This window comes from Doryrhamphus excisus, chromosome 23 (genome assembly GCF_030265055.1).
Source record: "Doryrhamphus excisus isolate RoL2022-K1 chromosome 23, RoL_Dexc_1.0, whole genome shotgun sequence".
Taxonomy (NCBI): Eukaryota; Metazoa; Chordata; class Actinopteri; order Syngnathiformes; family Syngnathidae; genus Doryrhamphus; species Doryrhamphus excisus.
Window position 1 is genome coordinate 3,069,354 of NC_080488.1, and position 14,139 is coordinate 3,083,492.

The window sequence follows — 14,139 nt, forward strand, 5'->3', positions numbered from 1 at the left end:
GTGTCAACCAAATTAGAGAGAGTGGTTTTTCTCAATATGGTTTATGTTATTTAAATTTTAAACTGGTTCTACTCGTCAACACAAATTTTAGTTTCACATTTGGTTCTGTGTATTTCCGTGTTAATTCACATCATTTAAATACGCGAAGTTCAGTTCCGTTTAAGCAGAGTTCTTGTCGCTTCCGGGTGTTGCGTTCACTGGCACTACGTCACTGAGTCATCTGTCTTCTCCAGTCCCCGCATGGCCAAAAGTCATGGACGAGCAAACATGCAGCATTGTTTGTTCTTTCATTCGGTCAAGTGTGTCCTAAAACGCAGCGTGTTTCAACAGAAGGAGGCTACCGGCAGATTAGGTAAGTCTTTTCATATGTTTCACTGCAGCGAGACTGTGCTGAGGTTATTATTAATGGCAGTTAAATGCATATAAATGCGATTTCACGTTGACTGAGCCGACTTGAAATGCTCACAGAAAGTATTGGAAATGTTATTTGCATAATTACAGCACTTTAAATATCACATCAGGCGTGTCTTTAGTTCCTCATTCTGCTGACTTAATGTCACATGCTTGCTCAGTAGTCCATTGCTGATATATAGAAAGCAGCTTTTACATTATTTATCACACAAATAATAAAAATTTAAATTACTGAAACTCTTAATTCTTTGACAATGAGTCAGCTCTAAGTGAGAACTGGGGTGTTATCACGCCAGATTGTGTGGTCGACTTTAGAATATCAAATAAATGATGATGACGTATCTTGTCACCAGACTCTCTGCCTCTATTTGAGGCTGCTCAGAAACTGGACACCACACATAAGTCTGCACTGAAGACAAACAGGTTCTGTTTGCTGTTTTTATTCTCTGATGTGTAAAAACCAATGACAGCTTTTTTTTAATATCTATCAACACAAATGTGTGGCAATTGGCAGATTTGACCTTGTGTTGCTGATTGCTGTGGGACAAGTGGACACAAATTTGGACCTTGAAGCAAAGTGGACCTTCACGTTGTCACTTACTGGTGGCGACCTCCTTTGAACCCGTGGTAGAATGGCCTCAAGACAAGGAGACATGCCAGGTAACACGAGGATTTACTGGTTGAAGTAGAATTATGAAGGTAACCATATTGGCGCTGCATGCAGTTCTGACCTTGGCAAACACGTTGATGTGCTAACAGTGGATCAATAAATGTCATGTTTTCCTTGCTTGAAATGAGACATTGACTAAAGTCAGACACTCCAGAAATGGTACAATTTGGAATTGAAGCAACAATTTAAAAAGTCAAACCGCCATCTTGTTAAATCGCCAAAATGTTATGTTTTTATTACCCAGCAAATGCTACTGTAAATAACAACACATAACAACTTATAACTAGCAGGAAAATTAAAAACTAATGCTGCAACAATTAATCGATGATTAATCAATGATCAGCTGCACAGGCGGTCGAGTGGTTAGCGCGCAGACCTCACAGCTAGGAGACCCGAGTTCAATCCCGCCTTCGGCCATCTCTGGCGACTCCAAATTGTCCATAGGTATGAATGTGAGTGTGAATGGTTGTTTGTCTATATGTGCCCTGTGATTGGCTGGCCACCAGTCCAGGGTGTACTCAGACAGCTGGGATAGGCTCCAGCACCCCCCGTGACCCTTGTGGGGATAAGCGGTAGAAAATGAATGAATGAATGAGTTCTCCTCCTATTTTGTGTGGAAGTGGTAACTTTTTGGCTTCTTATTTTGTCTTTCCCCACACTCGGACATCTCTGTGTGGAGTTTGCATGTTCTCCCCGTGCATGCGTGGGTTTTCTCCGGGTACTCCGGTTTCCTCCCACATTCCAAAAACATGCTAGGTTAATTAGCAACTCCAAATTGTCCATAGGTATGAATGTGAGTGTGAATGGTTGTTTGTCTATATGTGCCCTGTGATTGGCTGGCCACCAGTCCAGGGTGTACCCTGCCTATTGCCTAAAAACAGCTGGGATAGGCTCCAGCACCCCCGCGACCCTTGTGAGGATAAGCGGTAGAAAATGAATGAATGAATGAGTTCTCCTCCTATTTTGTGTGGAAGTGGTAACTTTTTGGCTTCTTATTTTGTCTTTCCCCACCCTCAGCCATCTCTGTGTGGAGTTTGCATGTTCTCCCCGTGCATGCGTGGGTTTTCTTATAGTATTTCTTTATAATATTTAAAAAACTAAAATGAATGTTGATATTCTATTTTCTACCATGCTTCAGCACTTGAATCTGGATCATCATCCGGGTTTTTCGGTGTCCCGTTACCTCCCATTGGATTGACCCGGCACAATATGAGCTACAACGATCACATGGATATCCCGATGCATTCCCCCCCTCCGGACATGACCCTTAACATCTTTTGGAAAGACCCCGTCATCCCACAGAACAGATTTAGGAATACTGCTGAGGTGCTTTACAGTTTTTTTACACTTTCTAACCCCAAATGGTGTTTGCTATGCATGTATTACTTAAGTCATGCAATGGTTATACGGACGCTGGTGTACATTTCATTTTCTTACATAACTAGGAAGGGGACAGCGGTGGAACCATGATGACTTTGGAGAGACCGGAGCCAGCGAAGTCCCCTGTCCCTGTTGTGAAAGCCAAAGCAAGTTCTTTTATGAGCTCCCTCGCCAGCAGTAAGTGAAATAATTATTATCCATGATGCAAAGGCAGAAGTGGTCATTAAAACCGGCTGTATCATCTCATCTGTACATCTTCACATAGAGCAGACCCAAGAGAGCCTCCAAAGCTTTGAGCACCAGGCGGGGTTGACTGACACTGGATATACCCCCCATAAGGGCCTCTCTGCTGAGGAGACGCGCTTTCACCGTCTGGCTGATAGCACACAACTTGTGAGTAGACATAGACATAGACTTCCTTTATTGTATTATTCCCGTATAATAAATAATAAATAATAAATAATAAATAATAAATAATAAATAATAAATAATAAATAATAAATAATAAATAATAAATAATAAATAATAAATAATAAATAATAAATAATAAATAATAAATAATAAATAATAATGTGGAGAATAAATAGTAATATAAACAGTAATTTGCACAAATAATTTAAATAATTTAGAATAAATAACAATCATTTAAGTTTTGCGTGTGGGCACAATAACACAGCAGTGAAATTACCAACGAAATGTTGTTGCCTGGCTCCTGTGTAATAATAAATAATAAATAATAAATAATAAATAATAAATAATAAATAATAAATAATAAATAATAAATAATAAATAATAAATAATAAATAATAAATAATAAATAATAAATAATAAATAATAAATAATAAATAATAAATAATAAATAATAAATAATAAATAATAAATAATAAATAATAGGCCAGGGGGAAGTAGCTGTCATTAACATTAAAACCAAAATATACTAATAATACTAATACTACTACTACTACTACTACTACTACTACTACTACTACTAATAATAATAATAATAATAATAATAATAATAATAATAATTTTGTGTATTGGTTATTTTATTTATTTAATAATTTAGAATTAATTTTATTTATTATTAATTTTTAGTTGATATATTTGCTGCTATGTCAATGAAAAGTCATTATTAGCATCAATGCTGTAATTATAAACAGTGTATTTATTTACCTAAAATGCCAAATGAGGACAAGATGCATTATGGGATGCCTAGCATTCATTTAAACCCTTGTGGAGTTCAAAGTACATGGAGGTTTGCTTACAACTACAGTTGTAATACATTATTTAAAGTTTATACGTTTTATTTAGGAATGTTCATAAATATTATTTACATGTTTTATTTAGAAAAGCTCATAATTGTATAGGGGACAGCAGGTCACCATGACGCACTATCTTGGTAAACATATTATGTAACGTGTGCCTCGACCACGTTGCTAAGAGACGCCCTTTATAATAAACCCAACGTCACCAACTGTTCGAGGCCCGTTGTGCGCGTTTGTGTCGTTGATATTCTTGAATTATGGACAAAATAAAGAAAGCAAACGCCAGGGGACGTCAAAGAAACATCATCATAAAAAGGTAAGACACAATTGCTTCGTATTAACGAGCTAGCGATAGTTTAGCTTATCTATGGCACCGGAAGCCAGCACGAGATGAGCCATTCTTAGCTAACATTAGACATTAAAATGGAGGCAAAACCGATTAAAAAGCACATTAATGTCCGTTTGTGGCACTATTTTGTCAGCCAAAACTCAACCCAGCGAGTATGGTTGAGAAGCGGGTTGACAAGTGAGTCAAATTCGGCAGTTAGAGGTAGCATGATAGCATGTAGCATGATTAGCTTGCGTCGTGGCTAGCTATGTGCTATGCGGCACCCAGCGTTAGCCTAAATAATGTCTTTATTTTATTCTTAGTAACAGCTTTGAAAAACTAAGTCACTAAAACTCTAAACAAAAAAGCTGATATAAACGGAGGTGCATTACGAATACAGTAAATGACTTTGATACCGTTCAAAGCGCTTTGTTTTTGCTATTGTGGAATAGCAACCATATTGAAGTCACCCAGTTCCATTTGAGTGGGTTTAATTGAGATGTTTACATTCAGTTTCTATGTTAAAAGACGTAGCATGCCTCATAACCATGTCAACATTCCTGTTTATGTTAAAAAAAACGTAGCATGCCTCATAACCATGTCAACATTCCGCCCACTTCACAGGACAACTGATTGGCCCGAAGGAACTTTGACGCACTTTAGTAGTTGTTGGCTTATCTGCAGGTTAAAACATCAACACATGGCTGACCCATTATTCTATTGCGTTAGTAGTTGTTTGCTTATATGCAGGTTAAAACAACACATCACTGACCTATTATTCTATGCATATTTGCCTCTACTGTGAATGAATGATGTGAAAGTGGTCACAAACATGTACTGATGGCAAAAATAGACTTGTTGAAATTAAATAGCAACCCTTATAAAAATAAATGTAAACTAAACACAAATTAAAGGCAGTTTGAATGAAACTGGCAGTTATTTTCACAATTAGAAGATATAAACCAAAGCATTATAGTCCTCCAGAAATGAATGATAGTAGACTTTCTTTATTGTCATTGCACAATAACACAGCAGTGAAATTGCCAACGACATGTTGTTGCCTGGCTCCCGTATAATAATAAATAGTAATAATAATGTGGTGAATAAATAGATGACATCAAATATGAACAACAATGTACAGAGTGAACAGTAACTTGCACAAATAATTTAAATTTTGAATAAATAATAGTTTAACGTTTTTTTTGTGTGCATGGGGGCAGGTACATGGGCTTATTTGGCTACTGAATGCCAAATAAGTCTGATGGCCAGGGGGAAGTAGACACCCCATAGTCACCTTTACACTCCTATTAGCCAAGATAGCAGACACAATAACAGAAATAAGACATATTAGACATTAATAAGACATAATACAGACTTAGTATAGCATTTCCTTGCTGTGTTTATTTCCATATTTCCAGATTTAGGTAACTATTATCTCATCAATGTAGCATTACTGACACCTAGTGACCAATGTGAATACTACATATTAAGTCTTGAAATGATTTTCTGAATGCCTTTTCTAAAAAATATATATTTTTGTTCATTTAGCCAAAATTTATTAATTGATTTAGAAAAAACATGAAGTGGCCAAGGACGACTACACCATCTACAGCAACAGCGTAACATTATTTAACAGTATTTAAATATTTACTGCAAATTTCAGAAACATTAACTTGCTGTTATGTTTACTTTTAATTTCGACAGCAGCTGAGTAGTTGGGCCTGACTTGATCTCACCGTCTGCTGAGTGCTATGATTTAGCAACGAAGACATGAGACAGTTGATCATTTGCTGAAATATCATTTTATGAACATGTTTAAATAAATACTACAAACAAAAACAATTTTGAGTAATTTGTGTGCATTGTGGTTTTATTTTTTCAGAAGCTGAGAATGTCAATCGGGGACTTCAAGGACGACAGGCTTACAACATCGGCACAATCCACCCCAAGTGGCACCCCCTCAGTCACCCCCTCTGTCACACCATCTGTCACCCCCTGCGTCAGTCCCCTCGCATCACCCGCTGTGAGTCGCAGGTAGGCTGGAGAAATCCGTGTCCAAGTTGTTCACATTGCGTCCTCTTGATGGCTCACATGATTCGTGTCTAAAATTGGCGCCGTGCATCAGCCGTTATGAGCCATCTGGCGTATGAGCCCCTTGTTCGCAGCTCACGCTGTGTCTCTGGCCGGGTTGTAGGAGCTGGTTCCAGCGGAGCCCTGCACCCTTTCTCGCATTAGAGCCTAACGGTCCCAACTACACATCAGACATGGGAGGAAACCAGGGAGGAGAGGACAGGTGGAGCTTTTTTGGAACTCGCCCGGTGGTACAGAAGTCCCCCACTCACCCAGGGTCTGACACCGGAACAGGTGAGGGACTTTCACAGCTCAGTGAATACTAGGCTACTAAGATAGGCCTGGAATAGCAAAAGGCACAAGCATGCAGTTTCTTCAATAGCATAAATACATAAATGCATGTATGTGTTTGTATTCAAAATAACTTTAAAAGTTTAATTTCTGCATGAAATTTGGATGAATTGTTGGATGTGGAAGAACTGATAACATTTTTGCGGATCCGGATCACCGTCTGTATTAAGACTTTTTACAAGTTCTGCACCCAGGTAAGTGAATGTTTTAAGTGCCTGTAATATCACATGTCCGACATTCATTCATTCATTTTGTACCGCTTTTCCTCACGAGGGTCGCGGGGGGTGCTGGAGCCTATCCCAGCTGTCTTTGGGCGAGAGGCGGGGTTACACCCTGGACTGGTGGCCAGCCAATCACAGGGCACATATAGACAAACAACCATTCACACTCACATTCATACCTATGGACAATTTGGAGTCGCTAATTAACCTAGCATGTTTTTGGAATGTGGGAGGAAACCGGAGTACCCGGAGAAAACCCACGCATGCACGGGGAGAACATGCAAACTCCACACAGAGATGGCCGAGGGTGGGGAAAGACAAAATAAGAAGCCAAAAAGTTACCACTTCCACACAAAATAGGAGGAGAACTCATTCATTCATTCATTTTGTAACGCTTAGCCTCACGAGGGTTGCACGGGGTGCTGGAGCCTATCCCAGCTGTCTTCGGGCGAGAGGCGGGGTACACCCTGGACTGGTGGCCAGCCAATCACAGGGCACATATAGACAAACAACCATTCACACTCACATTCATACCTATGGACAATTTGGAGTCGCCAATTAACCTAGCATGTTTTTGGAATATGGGAGAAAACATGCTAACTCCACACAGAGATGGCCGAGGGAGGGGAAAGACAAAACAAGAAGCCAAAAAGTTACCACTTCCACACAAATTAGGAGGATAACTCATTCATTCATTCATTTTCTAACGCTTATCCTCACGAGGGTCGCGGGGGGGTGCTGGAGCCGAGGGTGGAATTGAACCCTGGTCTCCTCGCTGTGAGGTCTGCGCGCTAACCACTCGACCGCCGATATTATTCCGTGTTCTGTGTGAGTTTATTCCCTTCCCATTCCGTTTGATACCCTTGAAGTGTAGAGTAAATAAATTGGGAGTCTAACTAGTCAAGCTTGCAGTGATCCCATGTTTTCTCTGCTCTAACTAGGATAATATTCCTTTTGTTAATAATGAATCCTACTTTGAGGAATTTCGCTTGTCGTGGGCAGGTCTGGTACTAATTAACCGCGATAAACGAGGATTCATATCGTCAGAATTCTTCTTTTAACACTTTGCCGTTCTTCTTTTTCCTGCAGGCTTTTCACTACAGTCCTACTTTGGCCTTCACAAGTCTTCCACCGTTTCAGGCACCGGTCCCCACGACAGCCTGAAAGTGGGGGACGCCGCAAGTTTCATGCCCCCCAAGATTGAAATATCAGCCATTGATGCCGAGCCGGCGCCCCCACGGCCACACAAACTCAAACCTCGGGACATGAATGTCTTAACACCTTCAAGCTTCTGACCACACGATTCCATCGCTTGTCCTTTTCATTCTCAGCCAACTTCACGATCTTCACGTGCTTCCCTTGCTTCCTTCGTCCTCCTCGATAAAACATCCTCTAGTCTCAGCTCACGTATAGTATTCAATATGCACTCTTACTTCTACCAGTGGACTGCCATTTTGAGTTATGCACTTCTTCCATTTCATAGGTCCAAACATTTTGTTAACCCTTGAGATTATTGCTAAAAATGTAGGACGTCTATTACTGTTCTTCAAAGTAGTGCATCCATGTGCTGTCCAGGTTCTGCTGTCACTCATGGCATTAGATTGAAGCTGTTCTTGTTATAGTGCGGCATCAAACATTTCTTGTTTTTTTTTTTTTGTTGTATTTTTAGGAAATCACAGACTTGTAGTTGTGGTTTTCTTTGTTAGCATGAAGAGTACAACGTAGTATGATTTTGTGCCTAAGCATTTTTTTTTCTTTTTCTGAATATTCTGCTTTATTTTACATGACGAGACAGCGAACAAACATTTTAATTGCCATTAGGTTCACTATTCTTATTGTGCATGTTGTAAATGTTAATATTACGTCTCATTTTTGTATAGGCTCACAATACTCAATACACAATACTGATAGTCAAAAGCATTGCAGTGATTTTTTTTTTTCAATTTTGTATCCATGAGACAATCCATAAGTTCTTGAAAGTTTCATTTGAAAATATTGACCAGTTACTTTATGTAATTGCACAAGGGATACTGCCCCCCCACTTGCACGTGTAAATAAATATATGTACAAACAGCTCCCTTTTCGTCATGAAATCACTTGTTGTATTTGGCCAAATTTAAAGAAATATATGCATATTTTTTTGTGGGAAAAGTGGGGAAAAAAACATCCTCTTTCAACTCTGGTGCTTTTTTTTCGAAGTAAAAATGTAATGGTAATGGTTTAATTTCATTTGAACATGCATCAGATTACACTTGAATGCATCACATAATCAGTTCACAGTTCCACATGTCCAAAAGGAGTAGGAAGAAGCAAAGCTTATTAAATCCTACCCCTCCATCTGGTACTTTTACAATCAGTAACTGTTACATTTGTTCACTTCCTGCTTTCCTAATATCATTTAATTTAAAAAATGTTTTTTTTATTTTTAATTATTTTTTTAAGTATTTACTTTATAATATTTTTATTTTAATATAATATTTTGTAATATTATATAATATTTATAATATTATATAATATTAAGTTAATATAGTGATATATATAGCACATCATTCCGGCTGGGGCCTTGGTGTTGTGGGCGCCAAACTGTTGTCGTCAACAAAAAAAAAGATCCTATTTTGGCAGTAGTTCTTTTGTGAGCAGTCTAGAAATTAGTTGCTCTGTTTCTTCTTCTGACTCAGTCGACCTTGCTTCAAACTGCGGACGACCATGTCGCCCCAACTCCTACACCCTGCTGTTGTTAGGCAGAGTTCTGGCAGAGCGTGCCGGATCTGTGGTTCCAGTATGTCTAGGCACTGTTCCGCTTGAGAGGCATCACGGCGGACGACTCCCAAGTACTCTTCGGTCGTTGCTTCCCTCAACTCGATGGCCACATGCCTGTCGTGCACAATATGATGCAGTTATAGTGCACAGTGGAATTATACAGCACTCTACAAGAAGCAATGAAGTCTCAAAAATTAAATTATTTAAAAAAAAAATCAAAAAATTGTTAGAACTATAATGATGAAAATGGTAATATTAATGATGATTATAATAATGGTGATAATATGAATGTGAGTGTGAATGGTTGTTTGTCTATATGTGCCCTGTGATTGGCTGGCCACCAGTCCAGGGTGTGCCCAGACAGCTGGGATAGGCTCCAGCACCCCCGCGACCCTCGTGAGGATAAGCGGTAGAAAATGAATGAATGAATGAGTTCTCCTCCTATTTTGTGTGGAAGTGGTAACTTTTTGGCTTCTTATTTTGTCTTTCCCCACCCTCGGCCATCTCTGTGTGGAGTTTGCATGTTCTCCCCGTGCATGCGTGGGTTTTCTCCGGGTACTCCGGTTTCCTCCCACATTCCAAAAACATGCTAGGTTAATTAGCGACTCCAAATTGTCCATAGGTATGAATGTGAGTGTGAATGGTTGTTTGACTATATGTGCCCTGTGCTTGGCTGGCGACCAGTCCAGGGTGTACCCTGCCTCTCGCCCGAAGACAGCTGGGATAGGCTCCAGCACCCCAGGAAAAAGCGGTATGAATGAATGATAATAATGATAATGATAATAACAATAATAATATTACAATGATAATAATTTCAGAGATGGGAGGAAACAGTTATATTTTCATTTATGTAAGAAATACACTGTAATGTTTCATATATTTGCCCAAATAAAATTAAAAAAATAATAATAAATAAATAAAAATAAATGGCCCATGACCCACGATCGAGACCTGCATTACTAATAAAACATAATTAGTTTTATTAATAATTTATAATTAAGTAATAATTGGATGGGCTTCTGCGCTTTGCTTAGTGGGTCCATAATTACAGTCTCTGACCACAAGGTAGCAGCAGATGCTCATATTTGTGTTCAATGCCCTGTCAATGATATACTGTGAGAACGTCTGCTCAAACTGAAGCAAACTTGGGTCATTGAGGGTCTTCAATATGAGGCCCAAGTATTATCATATGTACACTTAAACAGTCTTTTTTCTGTCTAGATAGTATTATTGATCTAAATGCTAAATATAAATAGATTTCCTCTGCCACACCTTCCCTGTTTTATTGAGTATTATTTGGATTTATTTGATGTTTTGTTGTTAGGCAAATTTGGAGCCAGAGCAGGAGGGGATAGAAAAGAAGAAAAAAGATCTAAATGCTAAATATACATAGATTTGCTCTGCCCGGCAAAAGTGTAGGCTACACCTTCCCTCTTTTATGGAGTATTATTTGGATTTTTTGATGTTTTGTTGTTAGGCCAATTTGGAGCCAGAGCAAGAGGGGATAGAAAAGAAGAAAATGATCTAAATGCTAAATATAAATAATTTTTCTCTGCCAGGGAAAAGTGTAGGCTCCACCTTCCCTGTTTTATGTAGTATTTTTATTTATTTATTTGATGTTTTGTTGTTATGCAAATTTGGAGCCAGAGCAGGAGGGGATAGAAAAGAAAAAAAAAAGCTCTAAATGCTAAATATAAATAAATTTTCTCTGCCAGGGAAAAGTGTAGGCTACACCTTCTCTCTTTTATGGAGTATTATTTGGATTTTTTGATGTTTTGTTGTTAGGCAAAATTTGAGCCAGAGCAGGAGGGGATAGAAAAGAAGAAAAAATATCTAAATGCTAAATATACATAGATTTGCTCTGCCAGGGAAAAGTGTAGGCTAAACTCTGAGGTTGAGAGCGCAACGATGTGCGTGCACACACAGAGCTAGCTATAGCTATTGCACATTAATATATAGCTCATGAATGAAATGAAGGCCCAAATATAATATAACATATAAATATGCACCTCCAAAAACATGCTAGAGCTGCGGCAGACATTAGCATTTGATAATGTGCGTACTTCCGGGATGCGTGTTGTTATAACATATACTCTTGAGAAACACTATGGCGGATCTAAAGGGTCCCGTGAAGGCATCAGAGCTCCTCAAAACCTGGTGTGTAGAAAATATGGCAGGTTTGGACAGGTCAGGTCCGAAATAACAACGGAAATGTCCCACAAAAATGCAGTTCAAACCCGCCCTCCGCCATATGTGAACATGTTACTAGCAAGTAGTTTACTGTAAGGCGGGGCACAGCATGCAAAAAGATGCATATCATCAAATCAAAATACATTAAAATACATTAATTTGTGTAAAAAAAACAAAAACAAATAAGGAACATTGTGGCCTTTGCTTGGATTAGTTATAGGTTAACTCAGGTGGCCGGAAATTAATTTCACCAACCAGGACGTATCGGTATAGTATCAAAGTCCACCGTGTTGCCTGGTTCTCCCCGCCCTCATTTAAACTATGGTGTCAACCATAACATTATACGCAAACGTATAAGTCCACCCCCCCCCCCCAGCCTGCTCTTGCCACATGAAAGCAAGCATCCACAGCATGAGACATGACACAGCAGGGAGCAACAGTCCAGTTTTTTTTTTTTCCTGGAGCCTCAGTCACAAGCTTAATGGTTTTACTGCCTTGTTAAAGATCTCAACAGGTATTGTGTGTGTGTGAGGGTGTGTGTTGTATTGTTACCTAAAGCAGCAGCACTCCCCAATGCTCAAGTTCCAGAAGAACATTTCTAAGCTCATAGGTCACAATCATTCAATTCATGATTATTTTTATTTTTTTTGCCAGGGTTGGTCAGAGCTCTGATGTACTTCCTCCAAGCATGTCTGATAGAGCGTAATAATAATAATAATAATACATTTTATTTGTATAGCTTTTCAAAATACTCAAAGACACTTTACAGAAGAATGGAGTTAAATAAAAGCAAGTAAGCAGAGTAAAAGATACATTAAAATACAACATTCTTGTTATACCCGCAAATGTAATAACTGCCCACAAACGTAATACAAATCAAGTTATTTCCTTTAAACTTAAAACTTACCACTTCCACACAGATAGGGAGGATAACTATTAACAGTTATTTAACCTTTAACATGAACATGAATCAAACGTAATAATTTTTTCTGGGTACATGATACCATACAACATCCATATCAAACTTGCACAGGCCGCACTAACATTAAACTTTCATATCAAGGCGGGGGGCCTCAAACTAGTGTCCTGCGGGCCACATTTGGCCCGCGGGCCGTGTGTTTGAGACCCCTGATTTACAACATATTGCGCAACTGCGGTGTCTTGAGACACATGCTAACTCGCAAACTCGAGCGCTAACGACCTAAACGGTAGCCTTCAAGTTATTTCCTTTCAACTTAAATAGCCAAAAACTTACCACTTCCACACGGATAGGGAGGATAACTATTAACAGTTATTTAACCTTAACATTAAACTTTCATATCAAGGCGAGGGGCCTCAAACTAGTGTCCTGCGGGCCACATTTGGCCCGCGGGCCGTGTGTTCGAGACCCCTGATTTACAACATATTGCGCAACTGCAGGGTCTCGAAAGCTAGCGACCGAAACGGTAGCCTTCAAGTTATTTCCTTTCAACTTAAATAGCCAAAAACTTACCACTTCCACACGGATAGGGAGGATAACTATTAACAGTAAACATTAAACTTTCATATCAAGGCGGGGGGCCTCAAAGTAGTGTCCTGCGAGCCACATTTGGCCCGCGGGCCGCATGTTTGAGACCCATGCTTTAGTACATTTGATAGCTTTGCTTGTTTATTCGGCCATACTGGACACATCCAGTAACTAATCCCCTGCAGCTGCTTTGCCGGGCCTTCACTCGTTGCTTGTTTGTGTGTGTTTGCTGACTTCACTTTCGTCTCCAGTAAGTGAAAAGCATGCACTATTCGGGTAAGAAAAATATTCCCTTTATTCGGCTTGAAAAATTCTTACCTCCCGACTATATACTTAGTTACCTTCCCGAAAAGTCACCGAGCCCATCATTTTTTGAACTTTGACTTATGTTCTTGTAATGGCTGAAGGGAACATATTTATGTAATTACAGGCTCTTGGACGTCCACGTCTGGTTTTCAGCTGGCGTTACCTGAGTGAAGGTGAGCATCAAATGATGCCGACAAATGTGGAACAAGAAGTAGAGAAACAACCGTAATATAATTTAATGCAAAGCTTTTGTGACGGCCATTTGTGATCTTCATCGGTCAGTTGAATCCAAACACACCCAAGCAGTCAAACATGAGTGGGTGGGGGAAAAAAAAAACGGGAAGTGTAGCAAAGGGTGGAGTATGCTGGTAGTCATGACATAATACAGATGGCTCTCTCTACTTCTCTTGGCCCGACATGACGTGGACTCGAAACGCCCCCCCCCCCCTTTTCTATGCTCACTCCCAGATGTGTGGCAGTAAGCACCACCCCGCCTGGGTGACCCACACACACAAACACATGCTCTCATCTTCAATATAATGAAGTCAGTGCACTTTCCCTGGCAACCCAAAAACAATAAAGCTTTTTTTTTTAAATTATTATTATTTCTCACACCCATATGACATAGTTTTAGACGTGCCACTGTGATGAAATTCCCAGTAAGCGAACATACTATCATA

At 39.3% G+C, this 14,139-nt stretch overlaps 1 protein-coding gene across 4 annotated transcripts in view; it reads left to right on the forward strand.

The window, feature by feature from the left end:
* The first annotated feature begins 204 nt into the window (after positions 1-204).
* gfpt2 (glutamine-fructose-6-phosphate transaminase 2) overlaps positions 205-14,139 on the forward strand; it is a 45,591-nt gene continuing 31,656 nt past the window's right edge. Inside the window, exons 1-8 of one of the 4 annotated variants that reach the window (XM_058063237.1) lie at positions 205-352; positions 765-834; positions 926-1,071; positions 2,220-2,407; positions 2,527-2,638; positions 2,727-2,854; positions 5,937-6,088; positions 6,249-6,418. In XM_058063237.1, coding sequence (XP_057919220.1) covers positions 1,044-1,071; positions 2,220-2,407; positions 2,527-2,638; positions 2,727-2,854; positions 5,937-6,088; positions 6,249-6,418 — 778 coding nt within the window. In that variant the 5' untranslated portion in view covers positions 205-352; positions 765-834; positions 926-1,043. Of the gene's footprint in view, positions 353-764; positions 835-925; positions 1,072-2,219; positions 2,408-2,526; positions 2,639-2,726; positions 2,855-3,565; positions 4,043-5,936; positions 6,089-6,248; positions 6,419-14,139 lie in introns of those variants that run through there. The other 3 variants (XM_058063238.1, XM_058063239.1, XM_058063240.1) reach the window with 3 other exon arrangements.